The sequence below is a fragment of the Chamaea fasciata genome, unplaced genomic scaffold, assembly GCF_029207755.1.
Source record: "Chamaea fasciata isolate MVZ Bird 193981 ecotype frontalis unplaced genomic scaffold, bChaFas1.0.hap1 SCAF_20, whole genome shotgun sequence".
NCBI lineage: Eukaryota > Metazoa > Chordata > Aves > Passeriformes > Sylviidae > Chamaea > Chamaea fasciata.
Genome location: NW_027094105.1, coordinates 1,720,181 through 1,747,032, shown reverse-complemented (window position 1 = coordinate 1,747,032; position 26,852 = coordinate 1,720,181). Strand labels below are relative to the sequence as shown.

Genomic DNA, 26,852 nt, shown 5'->3' with positions numbered 1-26,852 from the left:
AACCCAAAATGTGCAGTTTTAACAGTGGAAGAGTTGAGACTAGGTCAGCTGAGCACAATTTAATACCAATCTAAAAAGCCCAGGTACGAAATTTCCCTTAAAAAACCCCACCAAACCAAGCAAAACCACCCCAGTCTGCTTCAAGAAGTTGTCTGCCTCATGCAGCAAGGCAGATAAATTGCTAAAGGCCTTTCATATCCAGAATATGAATACAAACCAGAGAAATTCTCCCAGAGATGTTCCCACAGTGAGACAGGATAATAAATCACCAGGAATTGGAGGCTGAAGGGCTTGAGAACCCCTCTTGCTGCAAGGCAGATCAGGTGAATTGGAAGGGAATTCATAAGAGAAACAGTTTATGTAAAAATATGCTATTTTTATTTCTTTCCCAGATACTGGACAATTCTCAGACATTGCTAGATGTCCTGAAGGAGCAAATGAGGGATCTTGGTAAAGTCATTGAGCCACAAAGCACTATATTAGGACAACGAATACGTCGACAAAAGCGTCCCTAAACTTCTTCAGCCTGGAAAGTCCTGTTGGCCAGAGAGCTGCTGCTGTGGTACAAGGATGCCACATTAAATAAAAGACTTTGTCTTGCAGAGGCAAATTTTCCTTTCAGATGTGCTTTGGTATTAGTCAGAGATCCACTAAAGCTGATCCTCGAATGCTACAGATCAGGGTAGGCATTTACAAAATACCCTTCATTTTGAGCACAGCGATCCTGAGGCACATCCCAGGAGCTGATGTGACCCATCGGCTGATGCTCCTGCCCTCGGGGCAGCACTCACCCTGCTCTGCCTGGAGGCAGCTGGGAAGTGCAAAGGAGTGCTCAGTGAGGAGTGAATCACATCTCCAAGGTGGAGGAGGATCGCTGGGAGAAGGAGCAGAGTCAGCAGCACACTCTGCACTCCCACACCCCAGAGCTGTCCTGCCCACAGGGCTGCAGGCACAGAATTAGCTCACATGAGAACCAGAGCAGTGTTTGAGCTGCAGGACAGTGTTGGCTTTAGCATTCTTTAGCATTCCTCATGGATCCAGAGGAGAACTAAGCCAGGACTAGTTCAGACCCCTTGTCCCTAACTTGAGTTGAAAGCAGCTTTGCTTAACACCTGCACTTGTGCTACAAACAGAACTGCCTTAAACTGACCTGGGCTTTTCCACAGGGAAAGATGCTCACTGGGACCTTTTTTTGCTAGAAAAGCTGTGCTGAAAACTCACCCCTTAAATCTAGCAGTCACCAGTAGTCTCACAATTTCCCTCATTCTACCCCAGTCTCAGCACCTTATCCTGAAGTATTTCATTAACAGGAGAAGCCTCAACACATGGAACTCCATGGTCCTTGTGTCGTGTCCCAGGTAGATGCGCTACAGACGCATCCTGCTCCTGGCAAGTCACACAGGCAGCAGATCTCCAATTAGCTTGGAACAGACAAGGAGGTGCAAAAATGTTTCTTTGTGGTCCCCCAGCCAACATCTAACAAACTACTGAGTAACTATTTTTTTTCTTTTCTTTTTTTTTTTCATTATCTTTCCAAAAGTATTTAGGCACCCAGGGCAGAAGGGAACAGCTACAAGTACGTATGTTCTAACATTTAATCCTGTGTTTTTCAGCGGAACAACCTTCCCTTGCTGCTACAACAGTCACCAAACCAAGTGCAAGGTATGCAGAGCATTTTCAGTTCACAGACCAGTGTCACTTGAGCAGACATTCATCATCTGTAATAGACAAACCAGTGACCATTAAATCGAATCAAAGATACCAGCCTGTTCCTTTGGATCACGCCCCACACCGGGGTACCACTCATTCCATAAAGCCCAAAGAGGCCGGATCTGTTCTCACCACATCTCTTTTAATCCCAAAGTACAAATCACATTAGCAGCACTGCTCCATCTGTTCCAGAGTGCAATTTTGACCCTGAGTTTACAGTAGTAGAAAACTTGAATGGAAGATTCTAGCAGATTCCTTTGCATATTGGCTGCATTAAACAATTACAATAGAACTATAAAAATCCTAGAAAAAAACCAAAAATAACCCACATTCCTTGTTCAAGTTCTGCAGAAGAAAGGAGTGAAACTGCCCTCCTGTGCTTTGATTAGAGGAGCAGAGCAAGTGTGGCTCGAAGGAAGCAACCAAGAGAGAACAATCAGATGTAGAACAAAGCAACAAGAGGAGCTGGCAAACTGGAGCATAACCAGCAATTCCCACAGACTGGATGCAAGAGTTGGGAAGGACAGACCAAAGCTATGGCCAATGTCTGGGAATCTTCATGAGGCTTGACACTCTGGACACTTCTCTACTGATTGGTGCAAAAATAACACCTAAAGCTAAAGGCATTCATTGCTCTTCCCAACCCTCCCTCAGGGTGTTCAGTGAACTCCACAATCATGTAACTGGCACAAGAATTCCATGTTTCAGTGAAACCAGAGCTGGAAACATGCCAGGGACAAATCATGAAGCTTCAATGGTCTTCCAAACAGATACCCAACATGTCAAATCACAGCCATGCTGTGAACCCCCCTAACTGCCCAGTGCTCCAACTCCAGAGCTTTCCTCCACCGGGGAGAAGGGCTGCAAAAGCTGTCCAGACCCTGCACAGTGCCTGGACTCAGACAAGCACTGAGAAAAATCAACATCCATCCCAGGATTACAGATGTCCTTCCCACACTTGCCTAACCAGCAGCTGATCTTGAACAAGGAATATGCAAGGCCACAGGCAGAATAAATCATACGCCTCGAAAGCAGTAATCCGGTCCCAAAATCCAGTGCAAATATTCTCCGGAGATGCCCGAGTGCATCTGGTCCACCCTTGGCAGCAGGATCCGGGGCAGGCGGCGGGCTGGAGGCGGTTTCGGTGGCTGTTCCCGTGTGGCTGCACTGCCCCATCCTGCCCAGCAGCCGCTGCTGCAGCACCGCGGAGCAGCCTCAGAAATAGAGCGCCGGCTCGCTGCTGAAATCCGAGAGACCGCCCTTCTCGGCCGGGGTGAGCTGTGGGCAGAGCACAGGGAGACCGCCGTGCCGTCAGAGCCGGCCAAAGGAACCCCTCCCTCACCCTCGGCTGGTGCCTTGGCACCCTGCCCGGGCTAACCGGGCGTGTTTAGTCACTGCCCCCCTCCAAACATGCCCGCAGTATCACACAGTCCCGCAATGGTTTGGGTTCAAGGGATCTTAAAACCCATCTTGTTCCGACCTCCTGCCAGGACCCTCCACTATCCCAGGTCACTCCCAAACCCTATCCAACCTGGCCTTGGACATTGCCAAGGATCCAGGGGCAGCCATCCTGTGCCATGGCTTCACCACCATCACAGGGAACAATTTCTTCCCAATATCTGATCTAAATCTCTTTTAGTTTAAAGCCATTCCCCCTTGTCCTATCACCTGCCCATGTAAAAAAAAAAAAAAGAAAATAAAAATCAATCTCCCTGTTTTTTAAAAGCCCTCTTCAGGCCCTGAAAGGGGCTCTGAGGTCTTCCTGAAGCCTTCTCCAGGTGAACACCCCACAACTCTCCCAGCCTGGCTCCGGAGCAGAGGGCTCCAGCCCTTGGAGTGTCTCCATGGCTTCCTCTGGGCTTGTTCCAACAGATCCATGTCTTCCTGTCCTGAGCACAGAGTGTGCCAGCTGCCTTAAGTCTCCTTCAAACAGTCGGGGAGGGGCAGGTGTGGTAGTGACAGTGGGACAGTGTAGGTCCCTTTGGGAGCAGGGACACAGCTCCCTGGGCAGGAACACAAACACAGGTGTGCAGGGAAAGGCACATCCTGTCCCATCCACTGCCTGGAACAACCCCCACCCCACAAGAGAGGACAAGAGTTGCTCATTTATTGCCTCACCATAACTTGGTTCCCATGGGAATCAGCTTCCTTTGGGAGGGGTCCCTCTGCAGCAGGACCCTCATACTTCTGCTCCTGCCACTCGCTGAACTTCACGGAGTGCTTTGGGGTGTAGCTGGATAAATCTGCTGGAAGGACAAAGATGAGGTGAGTATTCCTCACCACTCCAAAAATAAGTGAGGACCAGGATCCCAGCAGGGACAGCCTGGAAGCTGCCCATCTGCAGCTCCCTGTTCCCCTCCATTAGCATTTCCACCCATGTGCAGCCCCTTAAGAGTCTGGGGAACGTGGACAGTGTCAGACACCACCAGGAACCCCAGGGTGCCAACACTGTGCCTCACTCACCTGAGTTAGCTGAACTGGGATGCAAAGTGCCATTTGGGCGTGGAACATAGAAGGTACGAGATTTTTCCTCCTCTGTTTCGGAAGCATGTCCTTCCTCTTCCTCATCCTCTTCTGCCAGGGAGCTCTCTGAGGGGTACTCAAACATCGTCTGCAGACTTGTCTCATTGAAAGAGATCTTCATCTGGGCAGAGCAAAGGAGAATTACCAGAGAGAAGCAAACAACCTGCTGATCCCCATGCTGGCTCTGGCACAGGCCACTGCACACATGCCAGGGCTGCCCCCTGGTTCAAAACAGCCACTGCAGATCCCCCAGTCCCTCCCCAAGTGCCTTGGTGGATCTCCTGCCACGCTGAGGGAAACCCCAAGGGCAGAGCCAAAGGGATGGGATGGAGGCAGGAGGCCCAGGGGTCTGGAGTACCTCTGTCTTTGTGCCCTCTGCCAGCACCTCACACTGCTGCCCAGCACTCAGGAGGAGCTGCCATCGTGTCTCTCATGGGAGGAAAGCAGGAAAGCACCCACACGTTGGAAAGATGACATTGCTAATTCCTGGCAACTCCTCTGTGTGTCCAAGCTCCAGAAAACAGAAATATCCATGACCAGGACTCCAGTCTTTGGAGGACATTCTGGCAAAGAGCTATTAAAGCTACATTAAACAGGGCTTAAAACCAGAAGTGAGAAGAAAGAAGCAGCTAAAGCAGAGTTGGTAACAGCTGGTAGCAGATGGGGAAAATACCGGACAAGGGGGAGGCCTTAAAGGTTCTGGTTTGAAACCGGTTTTATCTAGTATTGTCACTAATGACCTTTCCACAGTAACTGGGAGACTGAAAAATGAAAGTGACTCTAACACAAGAGTACATCAAGGGCTAACCAGAATTTTATGGTCATGAAGAAAACTGGAGAGCAAAAACACTAAAAATGGAATTGAGTTTAGGAGCAACTCTTGCACTAAGTTCATCACCTGTGAATAACTGAGGAAGAAAATTTTGGGATTGGCTATAGGACAGTAATCATCATTAGGATGCTGCTTAAATAAACCAGGAATGAAACAAGGCATTTCTGCTGGCAATAGGGCCTGCCTGGCTCTCTCCTCCCTGTAACACCCAGCAGGTGGTGGCAGTAACTCCAGATGTGTTCGTCAAGCTGAAAAGAAAAGCTGAGGGAAGGGTTTGTTCCCCTGCAGCCCTGCCTGTCCTAATCGTTACCTACCGCTGTGCTCCAGGGATCTGGTTACAGGTTACCTCAACAGGTGCAGAGGAGATTCACTGGCAAAAACTTCACACCAGCAAAAGTGAGGGTGGAGAAAAAGCATAACAGCTCTTTGTAAGTACTCCAGAAAATAACCACCAAGGAGCAGAGAACTGCTGATGCCAGCACACATCAGACAAAGCAAGGAGGATAAGCTTGCCAGGAGTAATTCATGCCAAAAGTAGGGAAGTATTTAGCCAACACAGATCAAGGTTCAGGAGCAGCTGTCTAAAAGGGTGTTATGATCCCTTTACTTCTAAATACAATTAAAATTCAGCTAATAGGGTTATGAACAGAATGGAAAGGACGTGGCAGCTTGTGACAGGAGCCCAATGGTTCTGCTCTCTCCAGATGCTGTGTAATGACTGGCCAGGGACAGGTTCAGCACTTATCCCATATTTCTGTCATACAGAAAATCCCCAGAGGCTGGGAAGTGGCACCTGGCCCCATGCAGCCCTCAAGCCCAGGTGCACCCATTCCTTGTCACAGCAGCAGTGGGAGCACTGGAGTGACACTGTTTGGGGCTGCCAAAGTCCCACCTGGATGTCCCCAAGGGCCAGAGCTGCCAGCAGGACACAGTGCCACCTGTGCTGCCCATGCACAGGAGCTCTGCAGGGATCAGAGCAGGACAGGGAGCATTTCACTGCTGCTTTTCAGCAGAGCAGCAAGGGGAGCTTAGCTCAAATCTGGGTAACAGAGGGAGCAGCTCCTCCACACTGCACACCCACAGCTGGAGCTCTGTGCTGCTCTGCCTCAGGGCAGGATGGACCTTGGACAGGCTGGCTCCCTTGCCCTGCTCCCAGGAGAAGGCAGGATGGAAACTGCATGGAGGGAACCAGCTGCCTTTCCCCATTCCCTGCCCCAGGGAGTCTCCCCAAATGACACACGAGGAGAAGAGTGATTCTATTTCAGAGAAAAGGGGTTGGAATTAAATGGTCCTGAAGCTGAGAGCACCCCAGTTGCTGCTCCCTGGATTTCCCATCCCTGCTGCTGACCTAGATGCTCCCTGATCCGAGCCAGGCTGTCACTGCTCACAATGTGGTGTCTGTCCTGTGGGGATGAGCCACACTGCCAGGCACAAAGGCCACGAGGGTGGAGGTGCCTGGGGCTCCTGGAAGCCCAGGAGCTATCCCAGAACCAGAAACTGCACACAGGCCACTTAGCAGTGCTGCCAATGGCACTGAAGGGCAAGAAGTACTTGGCCAAACGTGGAAAACAAAGCAGACAGGAGAGATATACCTTGGGGTTTAGAATTTAAGCTTGGGAGATGGAGCTAAATGTTCCTGGTTTTCTGTTATCTGGAGGAAATCTCTAAGAAAAAATACTTTGGGTCCAGTTTGGACCAATGGTGCATGCAGTGCAGGAGGAGAAAACAGCCTCAGCAGGGAGCAAAACCAAAGAGCAGAACAGAGCAGAAACAGCCTGGAGACACCCACATCCCACACGGAGCCCAGATACAACACCAACAGCCCCAAACTCAACAGCCCCCACTCTCCACAGCCAATTCAAGCAGGAGGAAATTCTGGAGCCCTTCACACACAGCAACCAGCCAGCCCCTGGCACGCAGGGCCCAGCTGGGGCCAGGATCACCTGCAAGGCTCACACAGGCTGCTGTGTGTGGCACAGGGGCACGGTGGGACAAGCTCCCCCAAAGCACACTGCCCTCTGGCACATGCCAGCCCCTGCTCCCAGAGCCTGCAGCAGGCAGAGCCCCATGGCTGCTGCAATAGAGCTCTGGGCACGCCCAGGCAGAGCAAACATGAGGCACAAGCAGGCACTGGCACAGGATGGACCCTGGGGCGCTCAGCCAGCCCTGCCCGCGGGGACAGAGCCCCAAACCCCAGAACCTGCTGTGGCAGCAGCCCAGCTCCCCTCTCTAAGCACTGCGGGGTTTCAGGGAAGCACAAAGCAGCTCTGCTTGACCCAACAGAACAGGGAGGGCGAAGCATTCAGGCAAAACCAGGGGACACACGGGGCAGAGAAATGCTCTGAGAGGCTACAGAGCACAGCTGAGTGCTGTGTGCAAGGAACACAGGCAGCTTCAGTCCCGGGAACCAGCTAAAAGGAAAACCAAGAGCCCAGTCGTGGCACAGACAACGGGTTTGCACAGCCAGCAGCGCCTTGCCAGACCACAGAGACTTTTATGGGAACACAAAAGGCAACAGGGGACGTTTCTTTAGAAGAAAAGCGTGTCCCAGCAGAGCCAAGCTCGCTGGAGCCCGGCCAGAGGCCTCTGCTCAGCCTGTCTCAGCTCTGCTTCCCCTGTTTCTAGCCCAGCAGCGGCTGCCAGTTGTGGCAAGGAAGAATTTTGCACCCTTCAGCTGTGGATGTTTGCAGGGATTTGTCACTCTTTGCTCAGCTGGAGGCTTCACCCACAGCTGTGTCACAAACCCAGGGTCCAACCCAAACCCAAATATACATACGTATATAAATATATATATATAAAAATATTGTGCCCAAGCAATCAGACACACTGGGAAGAGTAAAGCAGGCTCTTCAGGAGATATTGTGCTGTTCAATCGATAGGTTCTTGTTGCCATAGCAAAAATCATTTCTTTATTTGCTAGGATTTGAACAGCAATGAGTAATAGAATATTCAGGAAAGAGAAGTCGGGGCAAATATTGCCCAACAAAGCGTAAATCTGAGTAGTCATGCAGATCTCATTTAGAAAAGGGAAGTCAGCCTTGTGTCAGGCTGTCAGGACTCAGGCTGCACTCAGACCAACCACCAAAGAACCCCATACGCAGAGGTTTATTAAAACCAAAAATAAACAATTTATAGAACCCAACCTACAACACTGAGCAATGACAGTCAGCAGCCACCTCACCTCCAAAAAGGAGCTGAGAAAGTCTGCAAGGCAGTATTAATGACAGAGCGAAGACCTGATGGCCTCTCACACAGCAGGGACCTCTCTGGAGGTCTCCAGGGGTTAATTGCATCCTCAGCTCCAGAAGGAATCTCCTTACTGTGGCTTTTCTCTTCTCCACCCATCATTACATTTGCTGCTTGGCTGATGAGCCAAAGCCAAAGTGATAATGGGTGTTTACACCTTTTAAACTGAAACCTCTTTGGCAATCCAGATCCTCACCTTTTAACACGCAGAAAAAAGTAATTGTTCTAGGCATTAAAAGAATAAAATCTATATATATCCTATAATATCTATATATAATCCTATAATTATATTCCAGCAGGGAGAGTCCAAGTCAGCATTTGATCCCCATCACAGCCCAGAACAGGGGGCCCGAGAAGGACTGAGCCCATCTCCCAAACCCAGGGCTCCTGCCAGAGCTGCCATCCCTGCTCTGTCCTTGAGGAGCAGGAGAGGATGGCAAATGGTGAAGCACAAGCTGGGCTCCATCCCTGCCCTGCTGCCATCCCACAGCACCTCCGGCATGTCCCAACACACCAAGTGCCTCAGCAGATACAAAGAGCTGAGAGCAGCACCAGGGATCAAGACCTGTTCTCTTCACCGACTGATTTTCCTCTAATCATCCTCTGTCCTCAATAATTCCCAAGTGACAAACCCCAGGGACTGCACTGACTCCCCAGGACATCCAGGGGCTGCCAGGAGCTGCTGGGTGTGATTTAAAGCAGCTTTTCACACCTGGTCTCTTACAGGAGCACAGAATAAGCTGAGCTGGAAGGGACTCCCCAGGATCACCCAGCTCAGCCCCTGTCCCTGCACAGATCCCCCAACAATCCCAGCCTGGGCATCCCTGGCAGCGCTGTCCAAAGGCTCCTGGAGCTCTGGCAGCCTCGGGGCCGTGCCCAGCACCCTCTGGGGGAAGAACCTTTCCCTGATCTCCAGCCTGAGCCTGCCCTGGCCCAGCTCCAGCCCTTCCCTGGCTCCTGTCCCTGGTCACCACAGACAAGAGATCAGTGTCTGCCCCTTCTCTTCTCCCCACAAGGAAATTGCCTCCTCTCAGAAGCACAGGAGGACTTGGCTGGTATCTGCAGGAAAGGTGGACAATCCAGCATGAACACGAAGCAGGGGTCGACATCTCTGAGAGATCCAGCACAGAAAAAATGAGTGTTCTGAAGAACCTTGTGCTCCTGTGCCACCTCGAGGCACAGTTGCTGCTGCATTGATTGTCTAAACATTGGGTCAAGGAGGAGAAAGCACAAGACATCACACCTGATACCTGAACTGCAGCCAGCTGGGAGTGTCAGCAAGCCTGTGCACACAGAGCATCCCAGGGAGGGCTGCAAACAGCCCCTGAGCTGGGCAGGAAAGCTCCAAACCCACTGGGTTGGGGGGTGGAGGCTCAGGAGCCACAGAAAGAGGAGGTTCTAACACAGAACAACCTCCCAGCTGCCATGGAGTGAGAGGGAAGTTACTTGTCTGCACAGACAAGTAACTGCTTGTGCGACTGGAAACAGGATAGAGGCAGAGATTTTATGGTGGACAAAGATCTCCAAAGGGTTTACCCTGCTCTTCCCATCTGAGCAGTCCCACAGAGCAGCAGATTCAGTAAAAGGAGACAGAAAAGCAGTGCAAAAACTTCAAACCTCTGCAGAGACCTTCATTTTTTCCCCAGCAGTCTGCAGTCAATGATCTAGACAGTTCCTATGAAAATAAACTTTTAGATAAGGGATTTTTTGGAAAAAACTTTTTTTTTTTTTGAGTTAGCGATGAGCTTGTCTGTGTCTGTGCCTGTTCTGAAAACACAGTCATGTGTCAGCCCAAATTGTTGAATAACTCCAGGCACAAACTATGTGGGCAGCCTGGAATAGTACCCTGGGGATTGCAGAAGCACCAGCACATCACCAAGGCATTTGCTATCATCCAGAAGATAAGGAGCTTTTGTGCCTCTAAAGCCTTTCCTTGACACAGAAAGAAAGGATTTTTCCCTGACAAGTATCCCTAGGAACAGAGGGGACTTGAGGCTTGGTTCCTGTATCGGATTAACCCTGTACTGCTATGGCTGAAGCATTCTAAGTATGCCCAGAAAACTGCAGATGGCAGTTCAGAAATGTACTTTTCTGTCATTCTGCACAAAAAGAAGAATTTTGGGGAACTGGAACTGCCTATGATGTCCTAGAATCGCTTGATCGTGTTTTCCAGGAAGCGTTTCCTGAGAGTCACACTGACTTTTGCTCAGCCATTAACTGCACCTCAATGAGTTATTGAGTACAGCTAAGAGCACTAAAGATTTACAGCAGGAGCACGTCAGGGAAGCTCAGTGTGGCTGGCAAAGGAGACATTTCCTCCAGGATCACTTCCCAGCTCCCAAGCCACAAGGCAAAACAAGAAAGTCTCCATTTACAAGGCAACCCACAAAGCCAGGTCTGTGTAATCAATATGCTGAAGCACATGGCAGATAGGAGCAATGCATGGAGATTCGAAATATTAAACTCCTTGTGCAAGACACGGGCAAGTTTCAAATTCCTGATGAGAGAGGACAGGGTAGGGACAGCCCCAAGAGCATGTGGGGCAGGTGGCTTGGTTAACTCTTCCCTTCACTGTGCAGGACAAGGGGAGATTCCAGTGCTCACACAAGCACAGCTGGAGCCCCAGTGTGCCAGGGCACAGAGCAGCCATTCACCCTGGGAGCCCTTTATTCCTTCTCACATCTGCAGGCAGAGGAGCCAGAGCCTTCCACAGCTTAACAAGCAATTCAAAAATTACTTACTTGGCCCCTAAGAACCAGACAAATCTCCCTACTAGTACAAAACAAATCTCATCTGAATACACAAAGGGAGCAGGAGAAGCAAGGTACAATTAGTGTCAAGACTTGGTGTCCTCATAAAAACCACTGAGAGCTCCCCAACAGCAGAGGATTTCACAGGCAGCTCTGAGCAGCCCACTTGTAGCTACAACAAGGTGCAGCGCTGGGAGCTGCCAACCACAAACATTTCTGTGCAACCCAGACTGCCCAGAGCAGCTCACAAAAAATACCTGGGTTTGGTGCTGGAACGGGACCCGTGGAGCATCATTCCATGGGAAACAGAGAGAGTCTCGTTCAGGACCAAAAGGCTCCCATGATGTGAACAGTATCACCTGCACAACAGAGTTCACGTCTCTCTTGCCCTTTCCCTCTCTTTTAACATGCAAAAGGAACTTCCTTGATGAGAAGCAAGTGCAGCAGGTTCACCAGCAGCTTCAGGGATGTGCCCTTAGAGCTGCATTTTCACCAGCTGCAAGCGACACAATTTCCCTACACACACAAGTGTTTTGTCTGAGATATTTCCTCCATTCCTGCAATGCCCACAGAGCAGCAGCTCCATCCTGCCAGGCTCCCAAGATCATCTAAAGGGCACTTCTCGGAAAACATCAGCACCGAGTTCCTCCAGCCCAGATTTCTCCAGGATGTTTGTGAAGTCGCTCTGTGTGATACAGACACTTCATGTGACTCTTCCTACACAAACTGGCAAACAGGGATATCCTCCCAGCCCCGCAGACTGCTGCAGTCACTGGAAGAGTCTGTGTTGTAAATAGGTTTTAAATTCAGGTTTCACTTGGGAGGGGGATGAGCACAACTCCGGAGGTGAAGGAGATGCTGCTGCAGCAGCTCTTACCCAGATTTCCTTTACTGCCACTGCACGCAGAAAGTAAATATTTTCATTTTCCCTACTGTTCCCTACACATGATACAGACCAGCAGGACTCCTGCCCCAGCCACCCCAGCGTCCTTCCTCTGCTCTTCTCAGAACATCATGACCACATACTGGAAAAACCAGAGTGGGAAGGAAAACCCAAACCCGAAACAAACTGAATCCTTGAGATGAGGGAGGGAAATGATAAGCCATCTCCAATCTGGTGCACAGATTAGGGAAACTGATTAGGAAAACGTTAACTGTAATCCTCGTGATTAGAGTTCAGAGCACAAAGTACTTCAAATCTCCTCTCGAGCTCTGGGGCAGGCTCAGCCCTGGGCACGTCCTAACCAGCTTCAAAGCCAGGCTCGGCTCGTATTTGCGTAAGAGTTTCTATTTTAGCCCTTCTGTCCCATTCCCTGCAGGGCTGACAGCAGCAGGCAGGACATGGGGGCAAGAGAACCAGGGGGATTTGGGACCAGCTCAGGGTGCCAGTGCAGAAGGAGAAGCAGCATGGGAGGGGTGAGGCCATGCAGAGCTTCAGCCACAGAAAGTTTCCCACTACAGAAGTGAGATAAATCTGACTCATCTGCTCTGCCAAGGTTTCATACAACAAAGTCTCAGCACTTCAAGGTGCTGGCATGCAGAAGGGAAACAAAAAACCTCCCACTGCCCCACCGACAGCCTCGGGGGCAGCTTGTGAAGTGGTTTAAAAGCTGTAACTGCAGCAAATTCTGATTTCCAGTCTTCAGCCATCAACATCACAGAAAAAAAAAATCAGTGGAATTAGCAAAGGGCAGGAAAATGGCCCTGTCTGGGCGAAAGAGCCTGCTGCCATCTGACAGCTAATGGAGATCGTCTCCGCAGGGCAGGGACTGCACTTCATCATCAGAGACACTTATTTCCTGAGCATGACTTATCACTGCTGACCTCATCTCCTAAAAATGCAATACATCCATGTCAAAAACTGCCATGGCCCCTCCTTAAAGGTGGCAGATGAATCTGCCCCAGCAGAGCACAGCCAGAGACAGAAAATAGAACAGGAACACACAGTTCTCCAAGAGCTAAAGAACACAAATCTCTGCCCTGACCCCTCCAAACACTAGAGATGACATAATCAAAGGAAATTTTACAGAGAGATTCCTTCTTCTACCACAAGATTAGTTTACTTCTGTTATGGTTAATTTACTTGTGTTATACATTGCAAAAAAAAACCAACTTCAGGCAGCCACCAGTATTTAGACTCCACACTGTGCAGACTTGCTCCAAACAGGTCTGGGCAACAGCTGGAAATGTTGATCCCTGCCAACATCCCAAGCCTACACCTAGTTCTCACAGGAGACCATCTCCAGCAGAACTGAACAGATGGAAAACTACCGAGTAAGAAGTTCAGCAGGTTAGATCAACAAAGCTGCTGCCCATGACCAAAATTGAGCAGTATTTAAAATAATTTTTTAACAGACTTTTAAGTGGGAATTTGGAAGCCACATTCAGGCATTACGCAGCTCAAAAGATTACGACATGGACCATGCTAAGGTTTGTGTAAGCTGGAACTTTTTGAAGTTCAGCTGAACATCTTTGAAGACAATTTAGCTTTAGACTCCAACTGTTTGGATCCCACCAGCCTTGTTCCCATAATCCCTGCTCACACTGGGCTGCAAACTCGCCTGCCAGCACACGGCAAACTGCCAGCTGTGACAAGCACAAAACATTAAACCCACCAACAACCCAGTGTCTGCTGGCTCTCAGGTCCTGTTATTCACAGGACTCTGGGTGGCCTAGGCAGAATTCATTCACCTTCCCTGCAGGATCTCCAAGAGGCACCAGCTCCTTGAGAGGAAAACACTTGGGATGCACTGCAGGAGTGACACACTGAAGGAGCAGGGTCAGGGCAGAGTCCAGCCTCCAACGAGAGGAGAGCCTGAAGCCTAAAGCATTGACTGCTCCAGGGGAGCCTGCCTGGCTCTGCAGTGCTCTGTCCTCTCAGCTCTCACCCCAACACACCAACCACGTGTTCTGCAGAAACCCAGGTTTCTATCTCACCAACAACTTTATGGCATGTTATTCTGGCAGGTAACCAAACCACCACTGACTCTTGTCAGCTCAGATGAGCAAGATTTTATCCTCTGTGATCCCAAAGATCCACATCCTGCAGCAAAGCCTTCTCTTCCTCCTGGCACTGCTGAAATGCCTTCACTTCTCTGCAACAACAAAGAGGAGCCCTGAGCAGAGGTCACCAACAGTGTGCTGCATCCTCTGCCCCACTCCCAGTTTAGAATAAAGGTCACTAGGTCTCCTTCCACCCCTGCACACGTATCCTGTCCTCTCTGAGAGCTCAGCCAGCTCCTCCAGCAGCTGCCCAGCAGCTCCTGGCACATCCCTTTGGAGCTGCAAACACACTTCTCAGACTGAGTCCCACCCACACTGCTTTATCTGAACTGCTGTTGGTGCTGCCTGGAGAGGTCTCAGAACAGCCCCGGCGCAGATAACAGCCCTGAAGGGCACCTGAACCCCTGCAGGAGCACAGGAGCTCCAGCTCATCCAGCCCCCAGGGTGAGCAGGGCCGGGGCTCTGCCCCACACCTGCAGACCCCGATGTGCCCCATCACACACAGCCCCAGCTGACCTTCACAGTCCCTGTCCCCCACAGCAGCTCCACAACAGAGCTGGGAACAGATTTTTGATTTCCAATACATCATCTTCCTCTCCTTCACCAAGCTCCAGCTCCAACCCCCAAAGTAACAGCTGCTTCACACACCTGAAGGTCTGGAAGGAGCAATGAAGCTGTTTGTGATGAAAGGACTTGAAGCAGCAGCATCCCTCAGGCCACAGCAGAGTCACAAGCCCCACAGGCACTGTCAGCAGCCAGGAGCAGGGGCCGGAGCTCCCTCTGTGCAGAGCAGTGCTGGAGCCCACTCCCAGCCTGTCCCAGCCACCCTCCCAAAACACGGAGGATGTGGATCAGAGCACACAGACCACGTCAGCTCCATTTTGCTGGCACCGCTACCACAGTCAGGCAATCAGTGGCCAGACATGGGGATGGAAAAGGGAGGCTGAATTTCTGCATTTGAAGAAAAACACCATTTGCATCCCAGGGAACAGTGGGGTCCAGCTGGCAGGGCTGACACCCTCCTTGCTAATAAATGACTACCCCTGACTGCACAGACACCCATTGATCCACAGCACTTCCAGACTGTGCTGACCTGCTGTTTATCTCCCAAACTTCTGCTGGGTATCAGCAAACAGTTAAATTTTTACAAGTCCTTGAAGTTTTACTAAACACTGCTTTCTTGAGTATGGAGCATAATTAAAGACCTTTTAAAAGTAAGGTTTGGAAAGGAAGATGCTTGGCACAAGAAGGGTTCGTTCACCCCAAAGGACACAGGAAGCTGCTCACTAAAACCAGCATCGGGTTTTGACACCCCGAAAGAGAAAAGGGGATTGGTTTTAACAAACAACTGCAGCTCCCAGCTCACAAGAAGTCTGCTTCTGCCCAATTCAGGCCAAAATCAAGTTTCTGAAAACCCCGACACAGCTACAAAACAGAACTCTTGTTTTTGGCTGGTTGCCTTGGAGACACAGAGTGATCTCTTGGGAAGAAACCAAGGAATGCATCCTAATACGAGCTCCTTCCTTTCCAGGCATCAACACTCAGCCTTATTACCCAGAGTAAAAGCCACAAACATCCTCTAGGTCAAGAGTAAACAGAAATCTTTCCATTTGTCCACCATCAGCATCTTCTAGACCCTGGCTACAAAGTCATACTCTGTGCTTGACTGAGCAGGAAAGGAATTGAAAGAAAAATGGGTGTTTGTCCCACACCACATTTAATTTCACCCAGAAACTTGTGTCTTGACTACTTTCCTTCAACTTGATCTTATTTTTCAAAGGGTCCCTATTTGTTCCAGCTTCCTGAGTTCTTCAAATATAACAGGCAGTTACTCCTTTGCCTTTTAATCTCTCTCCTCTCAGAAATCAAATGTTTACACAAGTTCTCCTGCAGGATGACCCCACACACAGTTCTTAGGGAACAGCTGTGTGTGCACCTTGGAGTATTTGGCACCTCAGCTGCACAGCAGGGCACTTAGTGCTGTTAGGCTGATAAGAGCAGGGCCAGAGAAGCTCCATGACCTGCCCAATGTCACACAAATCCACCTCTGACACACAAAACAGCAGTTAACCAATATCACACTGTATTTTAGGCTGGGAAAGGTCTTCCGGAGATCTCTAGCCCAACTCCTGCCTTAAGCAGGCCTGACCTGCCAGTTGCTCAAAGCTTTCCCCTGGCAAGTTTCAGACACCTCCAAGGCTGGACATGCCACTACTTCTCTGGGTTTGACCAACCAAAAAACAATTCAGTCACTGCACTGGACTTGTGCTCATCTCCCTCCCTCCTTTTGGTACTGTTCAGGACACCTTCCACTGAGCACCATTTAATTGGTGTTACTTGAGGCTTTGTTCTTTGTGCCCCAACAGCATCCCCGGGTCAGAAAAATCAGCTCCTCAGCTCCATCAGAAGTAGGGCTTATCCAAATACGACCATCCCACACGATTCCCTCTGTGTCCTCTGCTCCATCCTAAGGGCACTCACAACGTAACATCCTGTATTAATATTTTCACCATTTATGCCACACACCTGATTTGGTATAAATCCAATTAACACCCCAAACTGAACCTGAGCCAAAACAGCTGCAATGAGTGCAAGCCAGCAGGCGTTTAAGCAGCAGAACAACTCCAGTCTGACCAAGCATTTCCCTGTAGGAAAACAAGGAAAAACTCCAGGAGCACTGAGCAAGAATCAAGACTCCTGCTCATTTGCTTGTTCTGGATGTCAAGGTGCTCCAGACCTGCTCCCTGCATTAGTCACCATCAAATTACCACAGGCTTCATGTGCTTAGGGAGGAATTTGACAGCGTTAAGCCATGGAAGCAGCACTCCCTGCCTCCCTCCAAACGAGATGCATCCTGCTCAAAGGATTTCCTCAAATTATAATGCTCAGCGCCTCAGGCACCCGTGTGCATTCAGTCCCTCAGTTATCTGCTTGGATTTGGGTAACGGAAATGTCCAACAACTCCCACTATGGAACAGCATATCACATCACAGCCCAAAAAGTCGGGATCTGCCACCTCAGTGTGCTGCTTTCAGAGCCCAACAATGCTCCCCCACTCCTCTTATCACATCCAGGTGCATTTCACCAAACCCTACAAAGATTAATTCTCAGTTCAGGGCTCTACATTATTCCTCAAGCCGTGAGAAAATCTGGCATTCGCTCACCCCAAAGGCATTTGGAGCAATCAGCATCTCTTGGATCTTCAGAGCTGTAGCTGCACATTCAGAGCGAGCAGGTGGTATAATCCTATCAATGGGAGTTAAGTTCTTGCTGATCTCTTTCTGCCTAATCGAGACCTAATTCTTGAGCCTCTATCAATAGATCACTAATGCGGGGAAGACGCCAATGCCACGCTGCCTGCTGCCCAAGTGACCACGGGCAGCTCAACATGTCCAGCCCCTCAGACACAGCAAGCAGAGCAGGAGGGCAAGCCCGCAGCTGTTCAAACCACACAGCTCCCCCTGATTTCCTAAATTCCTGAAATACTTCACTTTCCATTATTGTATCTCCAAGAAGGGATGGGGTGGGACAGGCCCTGCAGTTATCACAGGACATATCCCGCCCTCAGCTGCTTTGTGGGACAGACCCCAGTGCCCACTCCCTGAGGGCAAATTCTATTTAATACGCCAAGTCCCATCTCCCAGCTGCGGTCCTCAGGTTCCCTTTAAAGTTCCAGGAGACAGAAAAAGCAAACAAGACACTGGGCTTGCAAAAAGTTTCGAACTCTCCCAATACTGGATCCCATGAGAAATATTAATCCCTGGTTCCTTCCTCACCATTCTGAAATGTCCTTTGCATCAGTGTAGTAGTCACACCTTCCCTCTCCTTGTTTTCCACCAGCCCCAAGGCTTCACTTCTGAGTCTGCTTTAGCCCTACTCCAGCCAGCTCTGAGGGCAGCCCTTGGCTCCCACAAGGGGCAAACACGCTGCCCGTGCTCCCACCAGAGCCTCGTGAGAAGCCGAACCCAGGGCAGCACGGGGCCACTGCCAGCCTGTTGAGCCCAGCGGTGCCCGGTTACCTTCTTGCGGCGCGAGCCCGTCTTGCTCATGCAGGACCTCTCCAGGGACAGGTACCCCCCGATCACTTCGATCTCGTTCACCGTGGGGTAGCGCTTTTTATGGGATATCCCCACTTGGGGCCCTTCAGCGTTCTCCACGGCTTTGCCTCTTCCTTTGCTCTCCTCCTCCTCCTCTTCCTCCCGCTGTGGCCTTCCGCTGGCATCGGTAAGAGCCTGCAGCCCAGGGGCCCCAGGCTTCCTTTTGGGCACGACAGTGAAGGTGCTGCCTCCCCTCTGCTGGGGGGCAGAGTGCGGTCTGTAGAGGGGCACGGAGGAAAACTCCATCTCCAGGTCAGGGCCGGCTCCTCTGGGCTGATCCGCCAAGCTGCCCGTCCTCGCAGCCGGCCCAGCCCCGCCGTCCGGCTCCACAATGTCATCGATGTAAGTCACAGGTACCAAGGGCTCCAGAGGCGCCGGCGGGGAAGTGATGGGCTCTTCCTGCTCCGGGGCGGAGGAAGCCCTCGGGGCCTCCTTGGGTGCCTTCTCCTCCGAGGGCGGCGGCGGCGGGCCCGGCCGGGCAATCTGCGCCGGGGGCTGAGCCGGGCTGCCCGCCCGGCGGGGCACGAAGACGAAGGAATTGCGGGAATTCAGGCGCAGCTTGGCCAGAGCCTGTGCCTGCAGGTCGTGCGCCGGGATGGCCGCCAAGTCGGGCTTGGGGGCCGGGTGGATTTCGAAGGAGCCCCCGGCCCGGGGGGCTGAGGCGGAGAGCGGCCGAGTGGCGCCGGTGGCACTGGGGGCCGGACTGGCACTGGGCGGGGGCGACACGGCCACCTCGGCCTCCTCCGGCTTTGGCCTCCTGGCGTTGGCTCTGGCATGGGAAGGGCTGGTGGATGGCACTGGTGGCCCCTTGGGCGTTGCGGGGCGGCCGGCGGCGACAGCCCCGGGCTCGGGGACGCGGGCGCTGGGGGGCTGCCCCCGCGGTGTGACCGTGAAGGAGTTGGAGCTGATCTTGTGGAGAAAGCAGTTGGCCTGAGGGGACACAGCCTTGGGGACAGCTGGGACCGCCGGGGGGGCTGCAGCCCGAGGGGGAGCCGGGGTGGGCTGAGGGGGCACGGGCTGGGGGGCGACAACCCGGGGAGGTGGTGCGGGCTGGGGGGCGACAACCCGGGGAGGTGGTGCGGGCTGGGGGGCGACAACCAGGGGAGGTGGTGCGGGCTGGGGGGCGACAACCCGGGGAGGTGGTGCGGGCTGGGGGGTGACAGCAGCCCCCGGGGGTGCCGCGGGTTGGGGGGTGACCGCCCGAGGGGAAACTGTGGGCGGGGGAGTGACAACCCGTGGGGGGGCAGTGGGCGGAGGGGTGACAGCCCGGGGGGGAGCCGGCGGCAGGACAGCGGGCTGGGGGGACACCGGCACCGCTGGGGGGGTGGCAGCCCGGGGAGGAGCCGGGAGCGGCGGAGGGGTGGCCGGGAGCGCCGGCGGGGATGCCGGTCCCGCCTTTGGCGCCGGAGCCCGGGGGAAGCCGGGTCCCTTCTGGAGGGGCGCGGGGGCTCGGGGGGAGCCGGGCCCCGCGGGCGGAGCGGGCGGCGCGGCCCGGACAGCGCCCGGTCCCACCTGCGGCGGAGCCGCGGCCCCGCCGGTCCCGGTCAGCGCGTCCCCAACGCGGCGACGGCGGCCCCGCGGCCGCTGCCCGAACTTCTCCAGGAGGCGGCTGACGGTGCCCGGCTCGGCCGCCTCGGGCGGCTCCGGCGGCTCGGCCGTCTCGTAGATGACGACCTGGTCGGCGCGGATCTCGGCGAGCGCGGCGCCGCGCCGGGCCAGCAGCTCCCGCAGCGGGTCGGCGCCGGCCGGGTCCCGGCGGCGGGCGGGCGGCGCGTCCCCCGCGGCGAAGCAGGCGGCGGGGTCGGCGCGGGACTCGATGATGAGGATGTTGTCGGCGCGGATGGTGCGGATGCCGGGCACGGCGCTGTACAGCTCCAGCAGCTGCTGCAGCGGCCGCGCCGCGCCGCCGGGCCCGGGCCGCCCCTGCCGCAGCCGGCGCCGCTCGCTCTCCAGCCGCATGAAGGGGTTCTCGCGGAGCGGGCCCAGGCTCTCCGCCACCACCAGCCGCTCCCCGGCCGGGGGCTCGGGCTCGCCGCCCGCCCCGGCCAGCTTGGCCCGCTTGCGCTCCAGGATCTCCCGCTGCCAGGCGGGCGCTGCCCGCGGCCCGGCGCCGAGCGGCGGCTCCGCGCTGCTCATGGCGGCGGCGCTGGGGCTCTGCGGGCCGGGCCCCGCCGCACCGGGGCGGCCCCGCGGCACCGCCCCCGGGCCGGGCAGGGCCGGCCCCGCGGGGCCGGGGCGGGGCCGGAGTGCGCCGGGCCCGTCCCGCTCCGGGCCGGGCTCAGCGCTCCGCCCCCGCTGCCCGGGGACGGGCCCCGGCGCTGCCGGCCGGCGGAGGCTCCCGGGCGCGGTGATGTGACCCGAGGTGGTGCCGCGTCCCCGGGCTGGGAACCGGCCGCGCCGCCCTCCCCTCACACAGAGGAGACCCCCGGCCCGGGACACGAGCCGTGCTGACCGACGCAGAATCCCCAAACGCACAAAACACTCATATTTGCCCGTTCCCCCATCCCGGACTGGTCCGTCTGGTGCCAGCCGAGGATAGGATCGAAAACCTCCTTTCGGGGTCACCCTTGGGACGTCGGCCGTCGTGGCAGGCGGAGCAGGTGGCTGGGCAGGAGCAGGGAACCAGCCCCGGACCCTGGAGCAGTGTCTGTGGTACCCGCACCGTCAGAGGAGTGTTTTAGGGAGAGCTCTGATGGACACGAGTGGAGTTTTCCATGGCAAATGGCAGCAGAGCGGGAGAACATTTTATTTCCCATTTTACTCTTCTTTGCTGCCAAGGAGGTCGTGGAGTCTCCTCTCTGGAGACATCCCAAACCCACCTGGACGCGTTCCTGTGTCACCTGCTCCGGGTCCCCCCTCCCTTGGCAGGGCGCTGGACTGGATGATCTCCAGAGATCCCTTCCAACCCCAGCTATCCTGTGCTTCAGCGATTCGGTGGTTCATTGACAGCCACTTGTTGGACACAAAAGCGCCGCCGCGGCGTTATTTCCAGTCAGCGCCTGTTATCAGCCGCCCGCAGGTGTCTTTGGGAAGTGTGTGCAATCAGGAAACGATCGCTCGGCAGCGCAGCACTTCCCACACCTCCCAAATCCTCGCCTGCGAGACTCGGGGGACTCGGCACGCCGTGACGTGAAATGACCTTCGGGCAGGACTCGGGGCGCTCCCGGAGCCGCACCCGGCACGGGCGGCTGCCCCGGCTGGCTGCCGAAAGCACAGGTGTGTTCACGGGCAGCAGCTCCGTATCCTGCTGATAAGGCTGCCACCTTTGCACTCCCGAGCCACAACAGAGCAATTGCATCGCCTACAAACGAGACGTGGAAATTATACCGCTGGAAGCAGCTTTTATTGCCGAAGCCGCCCGTGCCCAGCTGGGCTCCGTGTGTGCCCCGCGGAGCTGCGCTGCGGCAAAGCGGCGCTCTGGGGAGGAGGCAGCTCCGTGCCTTTCACCTTGAATAACTCCGGGGTGATGTGAGGCTCGCACATGACCTGCCGTACTCCCTCAAGCGCGGGTCCATCACGCACCATCTGCCTCCAGCCCTCGCCGGGCCACAGCGGGTGCCCGGGGCTGAGGATAAAGAGCGGGGCAAGCGGGTAGAGACATTTCCCCGCCTCTGGTGACTCATGGCTCAGGCGCGGCCAGAGCCAACAATGTGCCTTTGTACTCGGAGATCTCAATGGATTTCTCTTTCGTGGTCTTGTCTGGTTGGCTTTTGAGCCTGTGTAAAGCCCGTAAATCCTGAAATAATGAATCCCACACAGTTTTGCTGCACCTGGCGCAAAGAAAACGCCTCCCTTTGTGGGCATTGAACCTGACATCTGCTAGTTTCACTGCATGCCTGCCTGCCTTTAGAACAAAACAATAAATCCAACCATCATTCATCCTCTCCCCTGCCACTCAGGATTTGAGAGCCTTCTATCATTTCTGTCAACTGCTCCGAGCCTCGGCTGAGTCAGTGAAACAGTGTCAAGGGCTGGGCAGTGAGACTTGGCCGGCCAGCAGTGCCCTGGAGCTAATCCCCTGCTCCGCTGTGTTTACACCCGCGGGGAACCCCGGCCGTGTGCCCGGTGCCGGTACTAAGAGGCTCCCGGGAATCCCGCTCGTATTTTGGCACAAGAAGGAACGCTGCATTACAAAACCCAGGTGTGATGATGACCGGGGCCAGCACTGCGAGGCTGTGATGGCAAAGTGCCACCGGGGCACGGCTGATGTGGCTGCGGAGCTGCAGGAGGACGTGGCAGATGCTGCACGACAGGGGCTGGATCTGAGGAACAGCCCCAAGTACAGCCGGGGGACGAGGGGACAGGGACAGAGCAGGGCCCAGCAGAGCCGGTGTGATTTCACTTTAAACTCAGGTCGCCTGCACAGCTCCCACTCCAGTTTGTGTCCATCCCCCCACTGTGTGTAACAGGGCACCAAGGGGGAAGAAAGAAGCAAGAGGGAAAAGTAATCCCTTGTAACTGGGCTTCTCCAGCGTATCTGACTCTGTACCTCATGGTGCTGATTTAAAACCAAGACACATGGAATAGTTCCAGGAAAAGGATAAGGGATAAAGAATAAAGACCATCTTTCTGGGCATCAGGCCCTCCAGGCACCAGTGGTGCCACAAGGCTGTGCAGTGGGTGGTAAGGGATTAAAGGTGGTTTCTGTCCTCTGTCACACAGCTGAGGTGAACATGGCACGTCCCACCTCATTGTGGTGGTGCCACATGGAGAATATCCCCAAATGGGGAGGATGGAGAAATGGAGGCCGAGAGATCCCAGGGCTGAAGAAAGATGGCTCAAATGACAGAGCTGTCCAGCCTGTTTCTCTTTGTGCTGAGGGGCTGTAGTTACCACATTTATCAGATGATGAACATGCAGGTGACTGTCAGCATTAGAGATAAGGGGAAAATTGCAGCTGGGAGTTGAAGCCAGGGCTGCTCCCTTTGGCAATTCACTCAAACAGGCCCACGGGAGGGAAAGTGGTTTATCAGAATTCATACATTGCCTTCTGCCCTCCTGGGGACGTGCAGTGTTTTGGAGCCGGTCTGTTTTCCCCAGGGTATTTCCAGGCCTTTAACCTCCCTTGGATTTCTCCATGGCTCTGTTTCAGTGTCTGGGAAGGTGCTCAGGGATTAACCTTCCTCCGAGGAAGAGGCACAATCCCTAATGCGCTCTAAATTCCTTAGCACCCCATGCTCACTAAGCCGCAGATGCTGCTGGAACCTGAATCACTCTGAGCTATCCCTGTCCTATCCCCATGACTGGATTTATGGCTCTCAGATGGACCCTTGTTTAAATTATCAGGATTTTTTGCTTTCCTCCTCTTTTAACTGCATCTGGGCCTCTTGTCCCTCTGGAGCTCTGCTCCTGAGTGTTCAGCTGCTTGCTGCCACACAGAGATGCCCAGTGCCTGTAGGGCCCTCACCTGCACCACAGGTTCATCATTTCCCTCACACAGCATCTGCCAAGTGCCATTTCCTGGGTTTATAAACTCAGCCCGAGAACGACAACAACAACAACAAACTCCTCCCCCAAAAAAAAGAAAAAAAATGGGAAAAAAAAAAAAAGAAAAAAAAAGAAAACAAACGAGAAAAACAGAGTTTTCCCAGAAACGTCTCTTTTTATTAAATCATGTATTTTGCCCTAGAAACATTTGAGTACTCAAGGCCTGGTTATTCCACACAAAGCAGCAGAGCCCCAGAGAAACCCGAGGCAGCAGAGATGGCAGAGGCCTCCTGAGTCAGGCTGGCCCCATGCCTGGACAGCAGCAGTAGCCAGAAACCACAGGGAGGGTGCTGGGGTCACTGTAGCCTCCTTCTCGCTTTTCCAAGGAGCCAACCCGCTGCTCCAGGGCCCGCCGAGACCTCAGAGATCACAGCCTTTGTTTCCAAAACTCTCCATTACCCTCAAGACCATTTTGGCCCCAAACCAGCATGTCCCAGGTTGGTCTCTCCAACCCCAGAGCACTCTTGGGCCCAGCATTTCCAGCTCCTTGTGCCCCTGCTGTGCCTTCAGCTTCCTGCTGGGATGGGAGATGGGAGTGCAGGGAGGGCTCTGAGTGCTCGGCCGTGCCGGGCAGGTCTGTGTGGACCCAGCCGGGATGGCTGCAGCCACACTGCCCTGCACTCCAGCTGCATTTGGGAGAAGAGCAGGACACTGTCAGCTCCCTCTGAACTCCCCAGAGAGCAGAGGCAGAATCAGCAGTGGTTTATCTTCACAAGGTTTGTCAGCTGATCAATTCTACTGAAGTGGTCTGGCGATCCCCCCGCTATTTTGATAACGTTGCTTGTTTTTCTCATTTGGGTGAAAGAAACTTGCCCAATCATCTGAGAGTTTAGGGGCATTACTGGACCTATCCTCCACATGTACCAGACCCATTGTCACTGTTTCCTTTTCTCCTTGCTACTCAGGGATTGAGTTTTCTTTTCAGAAAGCTGCTGATGACCCCTCACCCTGCAGAAGCAAAGGGAGCTGGAAATGAAAATTGGCGTCTTGAGGGGGAAAAAAATCCCAAAAGGGCGCTGGCTCCCAGCCCTTGAAAGCTCAGGTTGTGTTGTTACTTGGTATCACAACCAAAATCACCCCAGTTCCAGGAATAGTGTCATTAAAGAACAACAGGAAATACACAGCAGAAAAGCTACAGCCCATTCAGCACATTTGGGTATGAGTCCAGCCTGGTTCCCTGGGATGGGGAACACCAAACCTGCTCAGTTCCTTCAGCCACCCCCACCTGAACCCCAGCGAAGTCAGGTCTGAGCATGGGGCCACAGCAGGAAGCAAGATCCCTGCTCAGGGGCCTCACTTGGCTGTGTTTATCTCGGAGGTTTTTAGGGCATTCCAAAGGAAAGGGCAAAGATCCCTGTCCTTGAATTCCCCACTCTGCGGCACCTCCGCCTTTACAGCACCTTGCAGGTGGGCCTGTATTACTACAATGGAGAATTAGCACTAAAAATACAAATTAGAAACCAATTATCTCATAACCCCCCACTTTTCACTCAAGCTTTTTTAATCCACTCAAAGTGTAACTGAGCTGGTCCCGAGCCAGAGACCAGGGGACGGTGGCAGTGACCAGCCCCTGGTCCAGTGACCAGTCCACAGCCTCAGCAGCAGCTCAGTCACCCAGGTGAGAAACATTCCCCAGGTACAACCCAGCACATCCCTGCAGACCCCGGGAGGAGAGTGGGGAGCAGGGCAGGGGCTGTGCCCAAAGGTGCAGCTGCAGAGACGAGAAAAAGCACAGCAGGGGCCACCCCAGGATCCGGGACCAGCACCTGGGGACACGGGACCAGCACTTGGGGACACGGGACCAGCCCTGGGGACAAGGGACCAGCACGTGGCTCCATCGGGTGCTTGGGGGTCTCTCCCAGCTCAGCAGTGCAGGTGGAGAGGCTCCTCCTGCTAAAGGTTTCTAGGGCACTCCTGCTGTGATTATCACCAGGCCACTGGGATGCTGAGATAAGGAAGATTGGAATGCCCATGAACTGAGTAATTATCCCCATTCTCGGAATACAGGGCAACAACATGTGATGGGTCTTATCTGTTCTTACCTATGTCACTTTTATGGATACTCTAAAAGCAATACAATACTGTGAAAAATTATTAGGTTGCATTAGTTCTTTAATATTTACTAAACATTTATGGAAAAAAGCAATGTAGTTTCTCTTCAGACGGATTCTTTACATTTAATGTCCACAATGTTTATTCCTTTCAGTCTTTACATTTCTCACACTGGCAGTAAATTGGGCTGAAGTTACTTCTGAACCAAAACTGCTGCTGGTTCCTGGTGCTCTTTGATGGATCATGCACTGCCCCAGCAAGAGGTTGTCTTACCATTGACACAGCAGGATCACCTGGGAATAACAATGATCCCGATCAGGGTCATGGCCATCAAACCACCCATTTACTCCCTCAGCTCCCACAGAGGAGATCATTAACAGGCTGACTTGCCAGTAACAGTTTCCAGTTGACTTTGGCTTGTGTTTCCAGAATGAGAATTAAAAAACACTTCCATGGAAGATGCAGAAAGCCAGGGATAGGCTGTGGTCAGTAGGACAAACTACAGGATCACAAAGTCTTTACAGATGACGTGGGAAATTATATCAGCACTCAGCCCTTGGGAGGACACTGGGATCCTTGGGAAGGGCTGTCCCCAGCTCCAGGGACTGGCACAGCAAAACCCAGAGCACAGAGCAACTCAGCTTGACCTGAGCTGAGCTTTACCTGAGCTCACCTGGCAGTGGGGCCCGGTTCCCCGAGGAGAACACGGCCCAGCACATCCCTGGTGGAGGGTTCTGAGAGCAGGTGCCAACTGAGAGGGCCCTGGAAGGAATTTCTCACTCAGACAGTAACATATCTTATGTTGGACTAAGACATTAATAATATCCAAGTGTGACTCAAACCAGCTTGTGAGGGGCTGAATGTTTACACTCAGACCAAGAGAGCAGAGTGAGCCTGGCATTCCACCTGCAGTGGGATTAAGAATGGGGTCAGGGTTAAGGACACGCTCCCACTCCCAGATCCTGCCAGGCTGGCTGTTTATAACCAGCATTTTCCATTCTTTCAGCCAACCCCACTGGTGCTGCTGAGGGTGCCGAGCAGCCCTGCCAGCAGAGCCTGGGAACAGGAACTGCCAGGCACAGGGCAGCCAGGCAGGAGCAGCAGGAGCTGTTTGTGGGGTGGATCTGTGCCAGGATCCCGAGCAGCGCTCCC

At 53.5% G+C, this 26,852-nt stretch overlaps 1 protein-coding gene across 2 annotated transcripts; it reads right to left on the bottom strand.

The window, feature by feature from the left end:
• Positions 1 to 1,831: 1,831 nt before the first annotated feature.
• On the bottom strand, positions 1,832 to 20,297 carry TPRN (taperin). 2 transcript variants are annotated; one of them, XM_066201456.1, is made up of 4 exons: positions 18,084 to 20,297; positions 4,174 to 4,354; positions 3,829 to 3,956; positions 1,832 to 2,988 (listed from the first exon to the last, which is right to left on the bottom strand). In XM_066201456.1, exons 1-4 carry the CDS (start codon positions 20,295 to 20,297, stop codon positions 2,926 to 2,928), a joined length of 2,586 nt encoding a protein of 861 aa, XP_066057553.1. In that variant the 3' UTR covers positions 1,832 to 2,925. The 2 variants fall into 2 exon arrangements, with proteins under 2 accessions (XP_066057553.1, XP_066057554.1); XM_066201457.1 differs by having other exon boundaries at positions 3,829 to 3,953.
• Positions 20,298 to 26,852: the final 6,555 nt, after the last annotated feature.

Bases quoted from the DNA above. Each gene is read 5' to 3' on its own strand.
- TPRN (XM_066201456.1), bottom strand. From the start codon at position 20,297: ATGAGCAGCGCGGAGCCGCCGCTCGGCGCCGGGCCGCGGGCAGCGCCC. The intron at 4,355-18,083 runs GTAACCGGGCAC...TGCTCTGCCCAG, and splicing joins CGGGCTCGCGCCGCAAGAAG to ATGAAGATCTCTTTCAATGA. The intron at 2,989-3,828 runs GTGAGGCAATAA...CTCTGCCCACAG, and splicing joins CCCATGGGAACCAAGTTATG to CTCACCCCGGCCGAGAAGGG.